General features: G+C 48.8%; 2 protein-coding genes across 15 annotated transcripts in view; one reads left to right on the top strand and one right to left on the bottom strand.

The window, feature by feature from the left end:
- lingo4b (leucine rich repeat and Ig domain containing 4b) overlaps positions 1-17014 on the bottom strand; it is a 64327-nt gene that overhangs the window by 24429 nt on the left and 22884 nt on the right. For 8 of the 14 annotated variants that reach the window (XR_011183871.1, XM_069185406.1, XM_069185403.1 and 5 more), the window contains 4 exons: positions 9337-9499; positions 7074-7213; positions 2127-2267; positions 517-663 (listed from right to left, as the gene is read on the bottom strand). The gene's annotated coding sequence lies outside the window, so the exon portion shown is untranslated. Of the gene's footprint in view, positions 1-516; positions 664-2126; positions 2268-4120; positions 4324-7073; positions 7214-9336; positions 9500-10000; positions 10053-17014 lie in introns of those variants that run through there. The other 6 variants (XM_069185398.1, XM_069185401.1, XM_069185397.1 and 3 more) reach the window with 6 other exon arrangements.
- Positions 5453-16649, top strand: LOC102683074 (cathepsin K-like). The gene is made up of 8 exons (XM_069185414.1): positions 5453-5562; positions 7538-7664; positions 10900-11022; positions 12465-12614; positions 13460-13678; positions 14947-15112; positions 15368-15476; positions 15640-16649. Exons 2-8 carry the CDS (start codon positions 7539-7541, stop codon positions 15737-15739), a joined length of 993 nt encoding a protein of 330 aa, XP_069041515.1. The 5' UTR covers positions 5453-5562; position 7538; the 3' UTR covers positions 15740-16649.

The following is a 17014-nucleotide window of genomic DNA, read 5'->3' on the forward strand; positions in this document are numbered from 1 at the left end:
GATGAACTCCGCGCCTAAGAATGCGTGTGGACAAACTACACGCTCAAAAAGTTCGCAATACTATTGGGAGTATTTTGATTTGTAAAAAAAATAACGCGCGTTGCAATTCTGCCGAACGTCCGCGTTTCGTGGGTTGGGAGTCAAAACAGTGCAATGACGTCATGTAATCGCCCTAACTGATTTTTTTTTTGTGGTCGTTTCGCGAAACTAAAATTGAAATCTCGTGACCCGATCATGGGAAACATCATATGACTGAAGCGGAGGCTCATGGGGCGGCTCGGTGCTTCCAAAAGATTTTCTGCCCCGTAGTGAAACAGGAAACACAGCAGCACAACAACAGATGTGGATTCAAGAAGTGGGGGTCAAACACATCGGTTTAACAGCAGGACACACAAATAACACTCCCTTCTTTTTTTTGCAGGGGATCCAAAAGTCACATCCATGTTTTCAAAGTGTATATACAAGTTATTGAAGTCGGGACAAAAACGCCTCTTAGAAACAGAAGTTTTTACTCACAGATATTTGCCGGGCCCTTGTCTAATACTGTAATTTATCTGTGTTTACTGTAGATGTCGGGTCCGTCTCCAAGTCTCTGGCATACTCTGCTAATCCAAGCCAAAAACAACATCAACAAGGCTAATATGCACTGTTAAAACGACGATTCTGAGGAAAGGGGAAAAAAAACGATCCATTTGAATTAGGTTTAGCTGCGTTATTTTGTGAAAAATATTCAGACTCAAAACTTCTGTTAAGTAGTTCTCATAAACAGAGCAATTGCTAGCAATGAAGAAGATTTAAATAGCAGTTAAGCATTCACACTTTTGTTGGAATACACTTATAGTTTCTAAAGGCCCGAGGGTAGAGGCTAAAATTTAGAGCAGAGATTATCCAAGTTTATGTTTTTCTGTTAAAGAGACATTCCCATCTTTTCTCAAATCTCCAAGCCTTGTCTGTTTCACGCCACCCTTGAACCGTTAACCAAAGGTTACCAGAGGAAACTACATGGGAGAGCATTTAAAAGGGAGATCAGGAGGGTCTGTTTTACACAAAGGGTGGTGGGGGTGTGGAACAAACAGCCCTGCCATGTGGTTGAAGCCGATCCCCTGATGTCTGTTATGTGGGACACTTGGATCAACTGCCTGCTAACTACCAAACGGGCTACATTGGCCAAACATGTTTTGTGCTGCTTGTCTTTGCTCAAGGTAATCAGCTCTCTAATCAAAATGATTGTTCAGAGAGCGTTGAGGAGGGGGTTGGAAGTCATGTTGGAGCAATTCAGACTGCTGGTGAGGTTTCAGCAGAATCTTTGCTCATGATGATCTGCAATTTGCAGAGGAGCAGCACACACAGGCTCACAGAACAACGTCTCTGGTTCCACTCCATTTCTGACACCCCCAAGCTTCTGCAGAACGAGGTGTCGCCCCCGAATACGCATGGCGCAGTAATTGCAATGGGCGTGGCACAGTACGACAACAAACACAACAGAGCAATAAATCAGGAGCGTGTGATGGCTACATCACATCCAGAGCAGTCTGCTCACAACCTGGGCCCTTATCATGTCCGTCTGGAAATCGAGCCCAATGGCAGCCCGCTGGAGCTCCGGCTGCAGTTCCATCTCTTGCCAGTAGGGGGCGGGCCCATGGCCGTGGATAGACTGTTCCAACCCTCCAGCGCCTAAGTTCCTGCGTGTTTGGAAGATGCTTTTCAATTAGGACCTCATTAAGACATGGGAATTAAGAGATGAATTTTGATTTCTCACCCACTCAATTAGTTCAAATCAGTCATTAAGGTCTGATAAGGAATGAGTACCTGAAATGAATGCTGCACTTTGCACTTAATTATTTAATTAACTGCAATAGCTGTTGCAAATATTAGAAGCACTTAAAGGGGAAAAAAAGCCCAGCCCGTAGTAACTACTGGACTGTGGCTCTCCTGGATCGGCGTCAGCCATCCCTTTAATAAAGAGTGGTATTGCCTGAGTGGCGCCCCCTGCCGGTGTGATAGTGACCTAAGTCAGCGGATGTGCGTGAACAGGCAGACTCCGGGTGACCGGAGAGCCAGGCAGCCGTGTACAGTGACCCGCAGTGAAGAAGGAATGAGCCCTGCAGCTGAAATGACCTACTGACGTTGAGTCAAGGTTGTCGCTGTGTCACGGCCCCAAGACCAGAGGAAACCGTTGATTCAGCGGGGCTGTGATGAGCTCACACCCAGAAGGCAGGTCAGAGTCACTGAAAACTCCCTCCATCACCCTTCCGTTCTAAAATTACCTGTAACAGAATCAAGAGGGAGAGGACTGGTCCGATTTTGTGCCCGGAAAACCTTCCACGTTTATAAACTTTATAGGAACAAGTAATAGGATTATTCCATGCTGAAAAGAGAAGAAAACACAACGTTTCGGCTGTGGAGCCTTCTTCTTCACAGCCCAAGAAGGCTCCACAGCCAAAACGTTGTTTTCTTTCTTCTCTTTTCAGAATGGAATAAACCTGTTACTTGTTCACTTGCAGCCTACGCATGCTACCCACCTGAACTACTATAAATTTGATATGTACATATAGGTAAAAGCTATTGATGTATAATGAAAGTTTGCTATAAGTATAAGTCTTTCGACAAATACGTTGCTATGCGGTTTCTTTATGTACCGTGCATTAGATCAAATTTATCCAACTTCTTATCTGAAGAAGCTGCTCAGGACTGTAGACTCCTAATTCCTCTGGTGAACGATCGCCTGTATACAGTACATGTATCTCTAGGTCGTCGTTAGTAAATGATAATTTGTTCTCCTCTTGCCTAGTAAAATTGGGATTTTTTAAAACAAATTTAAGTTTTATTTCTTGTGAATCTTGTAAAGCTCTGTGAGGCGACCGAATCGAATCTGCAGTTCAAAATTTGCACAAGTTGCGCACGTTTACTGTTATTGTCTCACCAACAACACTGAAACACAATTATGCGAAATACATCGTAATCGCAGAACTTTCAAAAAAAAATAATGAGACTGTAATTAGAGGAACACCGGTCTGCAGAACATTTGCAGGCGTTTGCCACTAAACTCCAAAACGTAAATGGCCTCAAAAAGCCTCTCCCAAAATCCAACCTAATCGAGAAATTAGCCACGCTTAATTTAATTTAAAAATCTTTTAAAAGTTTTCACGAGTTAATTCGGTTAATGAAATATACTCACAGGCTTTAGATCACACAATAGTAGCATTCATGATTTGTTAATCCATCACACAGACAGAAATGTCTTTTACAGCCTCCGAATTGCTGTTTTTGCACATGATTTGTTTTTTTTAAAAAGAGGCCGCGGAGATTGCTTTGTAATGCCGGGAGATGGACACTAGGGGGGGTGGGCAGAGTTGAAACGACATTTCCAGAACTGAAAGGTCATCGAACAGCAGTTCCATCAATCGCACATTGTCAGTCACTATTTTAATTCGTGTATATTTTAAGCTTCTTTATTGTTACCTTTATGTTTGCGAATTTAAATCTAATAGTTTATCACATGCTTAACAATCACAGCTGCATTTTCCCAAACCTGTACACATGCGCGTACCTGCACCCGCTTATTTCTGCTCAGTTTCTAAGGCGATGCACAAGACCTGTGAGCATTACACATGAAAGAACAAGATAACTCATTTTGTTGGGCAGGATTAAAGACATAGAGCGTTGCATGCACCACGTGTCATACGGCATGCATTCCTACAGATATATACTGTATATATACTTCAAATGTCTCGTAGATTTACACATCATACCGAGTCTGTCGATTCTGGAACAAGAATGAATTAATTTCACTTTGAAAGGTTAAAAAGAAGACATAATCAATGTTTGGGGTATGGTTTCTTCTTCAGGTGTCTTTTATTTCTGAGGGATACAATCTATTGCCTATCGGAGACGATCCCCGAGACGCTGTATCAGAATCTCTTCGATAAGTGACGTCATCTACTCGAGAGACACGCGGCAGCAGTGTCTGATAATCCGTCAGGGAGGGGGTGAGTGGCACTGTATATGAAACATCACGGGACAGCTGGGAGCCTGTGATATACATCGAGCGCTGACACATGTCTCCTGGGCCATAGGGGTCTGAGTAACACTGGAAACTGCATCGTGACAAAATCCCCACCTCGGTGCTCTCTGTTCCAGGGGCATTCCCAGATCCCAGGCGGAATGCTTGACGGGGGTCTATGAGCTGTGCCCGCAAAGACGAAGATCCGAGCAGTCCGGATCCAGGCCCGGCAGCACAAGGGCCATCGGACCTAAGTTGAGCGCAAGAAGCACTTCTTTCCTGACAGCAGCGGAAGCCGAGTTCAGCTCTCGATGTGGTGACTGTAATATTATGACAACTGCAGTCAAGTACTGTACATGAGCTCAGACGTAACACTTTGTAAGTCTCTCAGCTCCCGCTACCGTAAAGCTTTTTCCAGGTTTCTCCCGGCTCCGTTTACGACAGCTACCGAAGTAGATCATTAAAGTAATTCGGCTCTGCTCGCAGGCTACCCAAGCTGACCTGAAACATTTAATATCCCCCCAAGACCCTCTGGTAGGGCCTATTCAGGATAGGATATTGAGGAATACGAGTAATACCAGGGTTACACACGAGAGTACGCCATTCAGGGCGCCTAGTGAGTTTGGCTTCTCTGTAGAAGAACTCTTCCAACAGCAGGGCGAGGGAGACTTGTTCACGACCCCCACGACTCTTTGCGTAAAGCAGTGCGGGCATCCTCTGGCCGTATAGAACTAATGTCAGTAACTTTGCTGACTTGTACTCATACGGCTCCAATCACGGGTGAAGGGCAGCACACACTGATAAAGCGCTCTTCGATCATACGGCAGAAATTCGTCTTTCGAAAACGATTACGATCATGACGGCGTTAACGCTGATTATTGATTGGCTATACAACTGTTATCAGAAATGTCTTTGCGCTGAGGGTCGGGAGGAGTCGGAGCAGAATCCAGACCAGGGCGCAGGGTGCGAGCAAGACGTCACTCCATCGCCTCGCACACACGCACGCCAGCGGGAGGCCGGCGCAGCTTAGCAACACCGTTAACTCACAGAGAAGGTCTTTAGACTGTGGGAGGTCAACGGACAAAACCCACGAGGCCCATATGAAACATGCAAACTCCATACAGAAGACGCTGCAAGGCCAGTTGAAAACCAGGTTCCTATTGATTGTCAATTGGCGGTTCAGAAATCAAAGTTTTAACGGTAGAACTATCACAAGTCACACAAGTTTACGAAACCAAAAGTAAAAGTCAATGTGTTTTTTTTTATTTTAAGGTTGGGAGATATAAAGCACAAATATGCGCGTAAAAAAACTTTTAAAACACGACACTCGGGTTGAATTCGAGAAAAATGGCGCGGCCGACCTCTTTGTTTTCCACAGGAGTTAATCGACACCATATGGGATGTCACTTCCCTAGAACACAGTTTTTCCACCCCCTGGCTCGGATACAAACTTCCTGAAATCCGCCGTGCATATATAGCGGCTTCATTCCGACTGTGCTGCACAGAACCGACAGGAACAGCCCCTACCGTCGCCTCCTACTCCAGCCGGGAAGACTCAGGTAAAGTTTATTTGCCACGACTGCTCCTTAAATGTGAACAACAGGGCAGCCCTTTTCAAGGAGCGGGTCTCCCTTTTTTTAGGAAGTGTGACTGTATTTTAACTGTTTATTAACAAGGTTTCCAAGTGGTAAGTCTCACCGAAACCGAAAGGTCGGATGTTTAACTGGGTATTTGGCTTGTTTTTGCGGAGGGTAACACGCGAATTAAGTGTGAGTGAGTGATTTTCTAGACGAAATTGTTTACGACTCTTAAATACAAAACACCAGACAGATCCATTACTCCTGAAAGATGCGCTACATGTTTGGGAAGAAGCCGAGAGTCTTACGGTTGTTACAGTACAATATTAAACCCCTAGATTATTTTACTTTAAGGCAGGACCGACCGTCTCACTCGAACATGAAATGCATTTTCTGCAAATCACACAAAAGAAATTGGACCCGTCTTTAAAAAGTCGTGCACTGCACTGTACAGTTCGAAACGACAAGAGCTTTAGCGCTGATCGGCGGCGGTTTAGCGTGAGTGGTTCTTATGAAGTCGGGCATAAAGACCACAAGTAACTCGGTCTTACACGGCTGTTGTGGGTCAACATCTGGAATATTAGCTGGCTGCTGTGTAAAATCGAATTACAGCGTTAGAAATGACGACAGAGCAAAACCCCCGCCGATATCAACCTGTGACCGCAGGCGCCGGTATGCGGTAGAAATATTATTTCCAGCTGTAAACTATTCAAAACCAGTTTATCATAAACACCGGAATAAACATGTTTCATTATTTAAAAAAAAAACACAAGGAAACTTGCGATTCCTCTGACGCAGATTTAGTTTTACACCTTTGGAAACAAACGAACCTACGCCCGAAGGAAAAGCTCATTCCAGTATCGGGACTGTTTTAAATCTGCACTGCTGTCTATGCAAATTCATAGACAGAAAAAACACAAAATACACAGTCATTATTTTATGTACTGTATAAGGAATCCCGTCACTGTTTTGTGCAAGACAGAGGGCTGCAGCTTGTTGGGAGAATACATCCTCGCAGCGACAAGGAGTAGGCGAGACGTGAAAAAAAGATCCGATAGCGCCGAAGTCCAGATTTTTTATATATAAACGCTGAGAAAATGCAGTTGTGCGCTTAGCTACTGCGGTTTCAAATAACTTTTTTTTTGCGTAGCACTACGACTTCACTGTCCTGTAAAATCGTCGTGCGCCGAAACGCACACATTCTCGTTTCTTTGTTTTTTCAGTTCCTAGTGTGTTTTTTTTTAAGTTCCTAACTTCAGTTCATCTAAACCAACCTCGTCGCTTTGCTTACTCAACATTCAGGAAGCGAATTCTAATGAGGGGTGTTTTGGTGTAAAACGCAATGCAATGTCATTAAAACCTCTTCGAACGTACAGTGTAACAGTAAAATAATTTCTATCTCGTGTATCATAGAGGTAATAGGAACGAAAACTTCTGCAAATGACGACGAGCGCTTTGTCGTTATCAAAGAACCGACAGAATAATTTACTGACCTGTCCGCAGCGCCTTTGACCTATTGTGTCACATACAGTAACTGAACTCCCAGCGAAAAGCTGAGAGACAATGATGAGCAGACATCATTCCAGTGTTCAAATTCCTCAGAGGTCCTGGACCAAGTCAATTCACCGGACTTCTGTAAAATCAATAGTGAAAAATGGAACCAGATTAGACAAGTGGCAACTTCATCAAAGCACATTCAGACAAAGAAGAGAAGGCAGTTCCTTGCGCTAAGGGTGGTGGGTGTCTGGAACAAGCTGCCCAGCCACGTGGACAAACCTTGACTGCGAGGAGAAAAGCCACCTGATGTTACTAGTAGGCAAGAGAGCTAGGTGGGTCGAACAGTCACCATGCATTTGTAACCTTTGCCCCTGGTTAAATGAGGGAAGGTCGCTGGAGAACCGACACGCTGCACATGGCTGACAAGTAACCCCGCCTCCTGATTCCCTCCTTCTCCCAGAATGCTGCTGTGTGGAGGAGTCCTGCTGCTGATGGCCAGCGCCCTGGCCTACCCCTCCCAGCAGGAGTGGCTGGACTCTGAGTGGGAGAGCTGGAAGATGACCTACAGGAGGCAGTACAACGGCCTGGTGAGTCCCCTGACCCCCTGTCGGTGGGCTGACCACTCCTCGGCTCCCCACACGCGATTCGATCTGATCTCGGCCTCTTCAGATCAGCCGTAGCTTCAGACTGGCGGGTAGGGGATAATGAAGCTTAAATTGGAGTACGGTAGATAGATAATACTTTATTAATCCCGTAGGGAAATTGATGAAGCACGGTAGCGCCTCGTTCTCGGGTTTTAAGGTCGGAATGATCCAAAGTGGAAATGCCACCTGGATCGGGGCTCCCCCAGACCTGGTTGTGTTTAACAACCACAGACCCCAAAAGGGGCACCTGGAACAGGTCAGCCCACCTTCGGACCCCAGCGTCCGGAATCCAGTATGTTCTCCCATGTCAAGGTCCGAACGGCTCTTGGCTGGAGAGAAGTGTTGCACTGATCCAGTGTAGGTCTCCCTGAGGACCACAGCAGCCAAGGACTGAGGGCTTTGTGAATGCTTGGGGAGAAACGTTTGGCTTAACTGGCTCGGTTCGCGGGGGGCCCCCTGGGGCTGGAACCCCTTTCGAGCGGCGTGAACCGGGGGACAGACGGAGACAGGGTTGAGGAGGGAGGGAGGCATTTGAGTTTGGTTCATGTAGCTAGTTTGGTGGGGATGGTGATAAGGTGGGTGACTGGTCGTCGTGATCCCTCCCGAGCTTCAGTTCATGACTTTCATTTAGGTGAATCGCTTCCTGCCTCCTCAATTAACTGAACTGCTGCCAGTTTCAAGGGACACAGGAAACCCAGTGGATCAGTAACCCCTGACCCCGATCTAGGCCTGACCTCGAGCGAATCAGGTGACAGCTCGGCCGGACGGGACAGGGCTGCTGATCAAGCCCTCCAGTCTGAAACCTGCTGCCGACAGGATGGAGAATTTCCTAGCTGTGCATGGGGGGCCGGACGCGCATTGAGGGGCTCAGCAGTCAGGTGTGCGCTAGGAGAGTGGGACAGATGCAACCATTGCTTTAAAACCTTTTCAGAATCGCTTGATTTCCCAATTTCCCTTCGTAATGGCCGAAGGGTGACAGTCTTTGACGTTGCAACGCCTAGAATGAATTTTGCAATGGGATGGTATTTGCATCTGCAGGGTCTCGAACAGACATGGTCAGTCATCATTAATGAGCCCCGGCTTTGCTCCGGATTGGCCCTGATGGGTAACAGGCCATTTCCCAGCATTGCAGGGGTCTTAAATGGTCTTGAAGCAGAGTGAGGAAACTCGCAGGACCTTTTCAAATCACAACCTGCTCCACTGAGACTCTGTTTCAAGCTTGTCTGCTTGACAAAGAGGAAGTACAGAGCTCCAAGAATGGGGGAAAAGCCCCATAACTATCTTTAATCTCTCCTAATCATATTTCATCTGTAGGGTCAGAGGCAAACACATTTACCAGAAATAACAGGGATGAAGAGAGATTTTTCCCTCAAAAGTGAAAAAAGAACTGATCACTGCAAATTCTCACCTCTGACTCATTAGAGCCACACAGATTCATCCTATGTGGCTGGAAATCAAAATAAAAAAAACTGAAAACATTCTTGAACTCAGAATCAGAATCTGACTACCAGGGTAGCAGTACTCCAGTGACATCTGAAAGTCATAGTGGCACCTCATGAAATTTACGGTATCTGTCTCCTTTAAAACAACTAAACAGAACCTGCTGGTTACTTACTGTAAATGTGGCCAAGACTGATCTCAGTTCCACGTACGCTGTCATCAAAGAGGGAAGTGTTTTTAAAACGGCATCGTGAATTTCCTCTTTCAGTCGAAGTGTTTTGGGGCGCTGCAGGTCTTGCTCAGCCACTGGGAAGAGGATGTGTGTCTGCTGGTTCAAACTAAAGGCAGGTTATTCAGTAAAGCAGGTTTTGTGTTTCCCTGCATTTCTTTGAGGGGAGAATAATTATCAATTGCATTTATATAGCGTCTTTCAACTCAAAGGATCCCAAAGTGTTTTACTTGTAGGAAGGGATGAATATCATCCACTGCTGAAGTACAGTGCCCACCTGGGTGGCACACAGCAGCCCATCTGCAGACCCACTGCAGCGGACAAGGTGGAGAAGTCAGAACATGCTTCACCAGCTGAATTATGAGAGAAATAGAGGAAGACTGGGTAGCACAGTGGCACAGTGGTTAGCTTTGCTGCCTCATAGCACCAGGGCCCTGGGATCAATCCCGGGGTGCTGTCTGTGTGGAGTTTGTATGTTCTCCCTGTGTTTGTGTGGGTTTTCTCCCACAGTACAAAGACACGTCAGTAGATTAATTGGCTTCTGTGAAAATTGTGTGTGTGTGTGTCTGTGTGGGCCCTGCGATGGACTCGCATCCTATCCAGGGCGTACCCTGCCTTTCACCCGTTGCTTTCTGGGATAGGCTCCTGCTCGCCCGCGACACTGAACTGAAAGAAGAGGGTAGAAAACGGATGGATGGATTTAGGTAGACCAGATCGTGAAAATCCGAAACAAAATTGAGCTATCATCAAAACTGACTCCTCAAGTTACAGTTACAGTGTGACTCGGCCCAGACTGGACCAGCGATCTCTGGACTGTAGGGTTACAGTGTGACCCGGCCCAGTCTGGACCAGCGATCTCTGGACTGTAGGGTTACAGTGTGACCCAGACTGGACCAGTGATCTCTGGACTGTAGGGTTACAGTGTGACCTGGCCCAGACTGGACCAGCGATCTCTGGACTGTAGGGTTACAGTGTGACCCAGACTGGACCAGTGATCTCTGGACTGTAGGGTTAAAGTGTGATCCGGCCCAGTCTGGACCAGTGATCTCTGGACTGTAGAACTCAATCTACACTAAAGATTAGCACCTATTCAGGATGAGTCAGTCAAGAGCCTGTATCATTCAACTATACTAATAGACTGTCCCCCTTCAGTGTGAGAAATAGAAATTTGGTGATGCCCATGCATTTGGATGCAAGCTTTTGCAATAGTCTGATCACACAGAAGTATATATCCCACTGATAATGACTGAGATAATTTGAGAATTGACTAGCTTTCCCCAGGATACTTAAAGAGATCATTTCTCATCTTACCTGTTTTTTTTTACCTGTTCTAACAACTATTAATTAACCAATAAAACTACAGTGCCAGTGCGCGACTCTTTCTTTATCCATAAAAAGACATTTTGATGCACTGATCAATGTTGCAGCCCCATGACTGACAGACCCATTCAACCTCTTGCACAAAGCCGGTGAAAGCTGAGTGTCGACACCTGCCCTTTGATTTTGCAGGGCGAGGAGACGATCCGCCGCTCCATCTGGGACAAGAACATGCTGCTGATCGAAGCCCACAACAGGGAGTACGAGCTGGGCATCCACTCCTACGAGCTGGGCATGAACCACCTCGGAGACATGGTACACTAGATTCCCGATCGGTGACCCCCTCCCCCTTAGACTTTAGGCCCTATTTTGAAAAGTCCAAAAAGTGCTGCAATGCAAGACAACAATACAATAGAAGACTAGCAGTAATAGCAATGCAAAGGTGAATATATTGTCAAGGGTGGCGTAGTGGTATAATGGTCAATATTGCTGCCCTGCAGCGCTGGGGACCTGGATTCAAGTCCTGACCTGGGGTGCTGTCTGTGTGGAGTTTGCATGTTCTCCCTGTGTTCGCCTGGGTTTCCTCTGGGTTTTCTGGTTTCCTCCCACAGTCCAAAGACACGCTGGGGGGCTAACTGGCTTCTGGCAAATCTGGCCGTGGTGTGAGTGTATGTCTGCCCTGTGACGGACTGGCGTCCCATCCAGGGTGTATCCTGCCTGGCTCCTATTGCTTGCTGGGATAGGCTCAGGGTCTTCTAATGTGACCCTGAATTAGAAGAAGAGATTAGAAAACGGATGGGTGATTATATATATATTCGCAGTGATCTTAAGGAAGATCTGCTGCTTTTGTCACTCGATTTCCTCCCCTGGTCCGAGGCCACAGGTCTTGTGACGAAGCACAGTGAGGGGCGTGAAAATCAGGGGTAAGATGACGTGTCTCCTGGGTTCGCCGAACTGCAACACGCGCACATCATAAGGCCTCGCACGGATGAGGGAGTGTTTCACAGATCCGGGGAGAAGAAAGAAAAAGAATCGCACAGATCTTCCAGGCTTTTGAAAGCCAGGGAGAATCTGTTGGTCACGGCCAACACATCCTCAGCAAAGACGAGGATGATGCACAGCAAGTACAGCCAACCCTAACGCAGCAGGAGGAAAAGACAGGCCTGCCAGTTCAGCTCACATGCAGGCCTTAGCTGAGACCTGCAGACACATTCCTGTGAAACTTCAAATCGCACCAATATCGCATCAGCTCTCTCCATGTGTGCGGAGCTCTGTGTTCTTGCATCTACAGCTCAGTACCGCATCGGTATCTGCCACTGTAGTGATGAAGACTAAAGCCTTGTGATGATGCACTTAATTGAGCTCCCACCTTTCCAAATCAACGCAGACAGAGATCTAGTGGTTCGGCATCGATCATCCCACCCCAGGGGTTCTCGATCCTGGTCCGGGTGCCCTCACACTTGTTAGTCTTCATTCCAGCTCCCCTTCATTAGATAATCGAAGCCTTAATTGAACTAAGCAGTTGCTTTATTGTATCCACTCACAATCTTGGGAATTTATTTCACTTAAATTTCAGGTTAAAGCTCCAATAGGTGGAAGAGCTGAGAGCAAACAGCTCAAATTGATCTTATTCCTCTGAAGTCAAAGCAGGTTTTGACTCGGCTGGGATGAACCCCAGCAGGTGTGTCGGGGTCACCAGCACTGGGAACCCCAAGTCTAGTCCGTCACCCATCCTCTGTGCGCCCCCTTCCTTTCAGACCTCGGAGGAGGTGGCAGAGAAGATGATGGGGCTCCAGGTTCCCATGTTCCGGAATTCCAGCGACACCTACATCCCTGACGACATGCAGAAGCTGCCCAAGGCCATCGACTACCGAAAGTTGGGCTACGTCACCCCGGTCCGGAACCAGGTACAGCCGAGGAAGCCGGGGATCAGAACCGTTTCAGAACGTAGGCTTAACTGGGCCAATTCGACAGTTTCTCCTAGCTGAGACATCCTGCAGACACAGCGCCCCCTCCAGGGCGGGTGTTATACTGCCATGGGGTAGGTCATACCAGAGGTGAAAGAGTTAGAAAGTTAATAGGGTGCCAACTCACAAGAAAAATGAGCATCCTTATACGTAAACACTCTCTCCTTTTTTTTTTCCGATCTCCCCGTTATTATAACAGCCTTGTTTAAGGTCGCAGTGATCAGTGATTTTGTTATTATGGGGGCAGCATTATTAGCATTGCTGCCTCGCCCTGGGTTCAACTCCAGACCTCGGCTGCTATCTGTGTGGAGTTTGCACGTTCTTCCCGAGTTCGCCTGGGTTTCCTCCAGATGCTCCGATTTCCTCCCACAGTTCAAAGACCGTGCTGGTGGGTTAATTGGCTTCAGTGAAAAATCGGCCCTGGCGTGAGTGAGTCTGTGTCTGCCCTACGGTGGACTGGTGTCCCGCCCAGGGTGTACCTTCCCTGGAAGTAGAGGTCAGAAAATGGATGTCTGCTGTTTATGACAGAAAAGCACTGAACAGTGTAGCCTGCTGAGAAGGCTTGACCGCGAGCAGCCAAGCGCAGCAGAACAGAACTCCCCCGCCCTCTAGTGGCGATCCAGGGAACTGTTAAGAGCAGCGCCCTCCCTTAGCACAAATGTAAAAAGACGGAAGTGGAAAATCAGGAGGTTTCAAGCCATTCAGACCTTTGCGTGATCCCAGCAAGCCAGTGGGGAGTTATGGGTGAGTGCATGACTCTCACCCGCTCTCCCTGTGCCCTGCAGGGCTCCTGCGGCTCCTGCTGGGCGTTCAGCTCGGCCGGGGCGCTGGAGGGCCAGCTCAAGAAGACCACCGGCCAGCTGGTCAGCCTCAGCCCGCAGAACCTGGTGGACTGCGTGAAGGAAAACGACGGCTGCGGCGGGGGCTACATGACCAACGCCTTCAAGTACGTCATGACCAACCGCGGCATCGACTCCGAGGAGTCCTACCCTTACATGGGAGAGGTGAGCCCCGCCCGCCGGCCGGAAGACCGAGACCGCCGAAAATGCATGACGCACTTCCGGTTAAAGCCCACCCAGCAAGGGTGGCTGTCAAAAAAAAAAGGAGCAGAATCAGAGGGGGTGAAAATAACTGTCACAGTAAAAACATACAGTACTGAAAGGGAATCGCCCAGAGAAAGCCCTCAACAATCCTGAAAAGCACCAAGTCAATATCAAACGGTCTCTCCTCTGAAGTCATCTCTGGGACCTGGGGCCACGTGAATCTAAAGACAAGAGCATTTAAGATTGAGAACAGGAGATGTCTTTACACAGAGGGTTGTGGGAGCATGGGACAAGCAGCCCCACTCAAGCGATTGAAGCAGGTGTTCTCTGCTGATTCAAGGAATGGCTCGATGTGACCGCTTGACGGTTTTGTTTGCATTTATAAAGCACATTTCATCCCAAAGAGCCTTGCACTGAGGTGAGACACCGCTGATGTGGTGACCCAGGTGGCGCAGGGCAGCCATTCATCTCCAGGTGGCGCAGGTGGCAGGGGCCAACCCGGAAGGAGGGGAGTCACTGGGTGGCAGTTGCCAGCTTTAAATATGACTTCGCCACCCCAGCTGGGTCTCTGTAGATCTTTCCTAGCATGTTTAGGGAGAGCTGCGTCTCAGCTCCGCTGCGCCCCCGGTGTCCAGCAGGGGTCACCGGCAGGACCCCCTTCAGCAGTCCGTCCCATTTCAGAGGGCAAATAATGTCATTTAAAAATCCCCCCTCCCTCCACCATAGCAGTCCCTGCCACCCCTCTGCCACCCCAGATATAAAATCCAGACTTTGCTACTGGCAGGTGAAGCACAGCAGCCATTCTGCTGCAGCAGCCCCACTACAACCACAGCTCAGGAAGAACAAGAAATTGCTTCAATTGCTTTGGGTACGTTAGGGAGGTCATAAGTCAGGACACTCCTATTCTTACAATGACAAAGTAGTGAGGACTGCAGGACGTAGTCTTATCGGCAGGTCGGTACCTCTGATAGGTCAGTATCCCAGGTCACCATACAGGTATCATGGTCATTCTGGCTCAGAGGCAAGAGCGCCACCTACTGGCCCAGCAACACCATTTACGGCAGCTGGTTTTCCCTGGACCTCTCCCACCTCAGTGCTGGCCAGGCCTGGCTGTGCTGAGCTCCTAAAAAGCTATCGGGGTCCGGGTACGAGGCGGCAGCGCCCCCTCTCTGGCTCGGTCAGGTGCTGTCCATGCAGGAATAACCCCCAGATCTCTACTCCCGCGGCAGGACCAGCAGTGTGCCTACAACAAGACGGGCCGGGCCACCGGCTGCAAGGGCTACAAGGTGATCCCCGAGGGCAGCGAAAAGGCGCTGCAGGCCGCCGTGGCCAAGATGGGCCCGGTGTCCGTGGGCATCGACGCCACCCTCTACAGCTTCCAGTTCTACAAGAGGGGTGAGTCCGCGAGGCCGCTGGGCACGGCTGGGGGAGGCGCCCACGAGCGGCGGCCGTCAGTCTCACTACAGCCCTGGAATAAAAGCATGCCTGATTTACTCCAAGTCTAAATTTAAGTCCGTCTTAGTCTAAGTTTAAATCTAAGTCTTAGTCTTTTAGTCTTTGTTCTAGAAAGATGGGGGAATGTGCCGCCATCTCCAAGACAGGGCGGGACCTGATCGGCTCTGCCCTGTGTGTGTGTATTTTTATTCCCAGGAGTGTACTACGACCGCAACTGCAACAAGGACGACATCAACCACGCCGTCCTGGCGGTGGGCTACGGCGCCACGCCCAAGGGCAAGAAGTACTGGATCATCAAGAACAGGTGGGCCAGCCGACCCGCTCAGTGCCCCACACGGGCTGTTCTCAAACCCGGGGCAAACGACTTCCAGCCCGGGCAGAGAGCAAGGTTTTATAGGCGTAGAAAATACTCGGAACACCAAACCCCCCCCCCTTTTCACTCCCTCCTCTCTTTCTTTCTGCCGCAGCTGGGGTGAGGACTGGGGCCACAAGGGCTACATCCTGATGGCGCGGAACCGGAACAACTTCTGCGGCATCGCCAGCCTCGCCAGCGTCCCCGTCATGTAACCGGAGAGAGCGAGCGGGTGGAGGGGAGGGGAGCCGCCGGCGCTCTGACTGACAACACCGCAGCCCCGCTCCCCCACACGCCTCTACGAGCCGGAAACAGAGCCTCGGCGCCTCTTCCACCATAACCTGCACCCCCATTTTTTCTATATATCCGTGGTTTCCTACTTCCTCCTCAGAGCCCGCCTCCCTTCCCCGTTTCCGAGCCGTAATTCTTAAAGCGCACCACTCCAGTTTTAACAGAGAGAACGCTAATCCGTCCCCCAATCACCGCCCACTTCGGACAGCCTGCAAACCAGGATTTCTCCCCCGGCACCGGCACTTGGCCGGTGACCTTGCAGGCGCGTCCGTGCCAACCCATGTTTGTACCTCTCCCTCCTTCAGCGTGTTGCACTCGTACTGTACGCATGATGGATTTAATACAACGCCGAACTGGGGAGGTTTTTATTGTTGTTTTCCAATATTGGAGCGCAGGACCGGAGTCCAGCACATCCTCCTTCAGCCCCCATCCGATGATGGAGAAGAACCCAGTGCAAAGTTTACACCGCCTTTTCCTTTGGGAATATAGTGGGAGCTGGGTGCTGGAAAAACAATAGACGGGAGGAGAACAGACTCCCAGGTGTTTCCACGCGAGAACATGTCTGGGTGTTTGTCTCTTTCTCCCCAGGTAGCTCATAAAATCAGGGGATAGCCCTGCATCTGAAACTGCACAGCTCCAGCCCCACAGCTCTGTTTGAAACGGTGGAGGCTCCTGTGTTCCAGTTTTCAAACCCCACTGGTTCAGCATCACAGGTCAGGAGGGTGGAGAAGCAGGGTGTGTGAGTTTGAAATGTTGCCCTGTTTACTCAGCCATGTATTGAAACAGCAACGTACTGTTAACCATTTGGCGTTGAAATAAAATAACTCATAATCATTTTTTTGTGTGCCACCTGTTATTCTAACTGAGAAGACGGAAGCCCACTGGCTGAAAGTTAACCACCGCACCCCCAGTCAGAAAAAGAAGCTCTCCCAGTTGAAAGGCAGTGTGTGACCAGAACACTCCCCCCCCCAGATCGTACTCCCAGATCATGAAGTTTATTCCCCACTCAGTGAAGCTTAAAATCACAGGAAACAGAGGAGAAGAAATATGAGATTAACCTGCAAATATTTCAGACCCTTGTGGACTGTCGCATAACACATCCTCCTAGAGACGGCCCAAGGCCTGGCCAAGCTATTTTTGCCACAAGAGAGGATCGACGAGCTCCTCAGTGGGCGGTTTCTAATATATTGGCCATGGGG

This window comes from Lepisosteus oculatus, chromosome 27 (genome assembly GCF_040954835.1).
Source record: "Lepisosteus oculatus isolate fLepOcu1 chromosome 27, fLepOcu1.hap2, whole genome shotgun sequence".
In the NCBI taxonomy this organism is placed as follows: Eukaryota; Metazoa; Chordata; class Actinopteri; order Semionotiformes; family Lepisosteidae; genus Lepisosteus; species Lepisosteus oculatus.

Excerpts from the sequence above, each read along its gene's own strand:
- LOC102683074 (XM_069185414.1), top strand. The coding sequence starts at position 7,539 with ATGCTGCTGTGTGGAGGAGTCCTGCTGCTGATGGCCAGCGCCCTGGCC. Across the intron at positions 7,665-10,899 it reads GGAGGCAGTACAACGGCCTG|GGCGAGGAGACGATCCGCCG; the intron begins GTGAGTCCCCTG and ends TTGATTTTGCAG. Across the intron at positions 11,023-12,464 it reads TGAACCACCTCGGAGACATG|ACCTCGGAGGAGGTGGCAGA; the intron begins GTACACTAGATT and ends CCTTCCTTTCAG.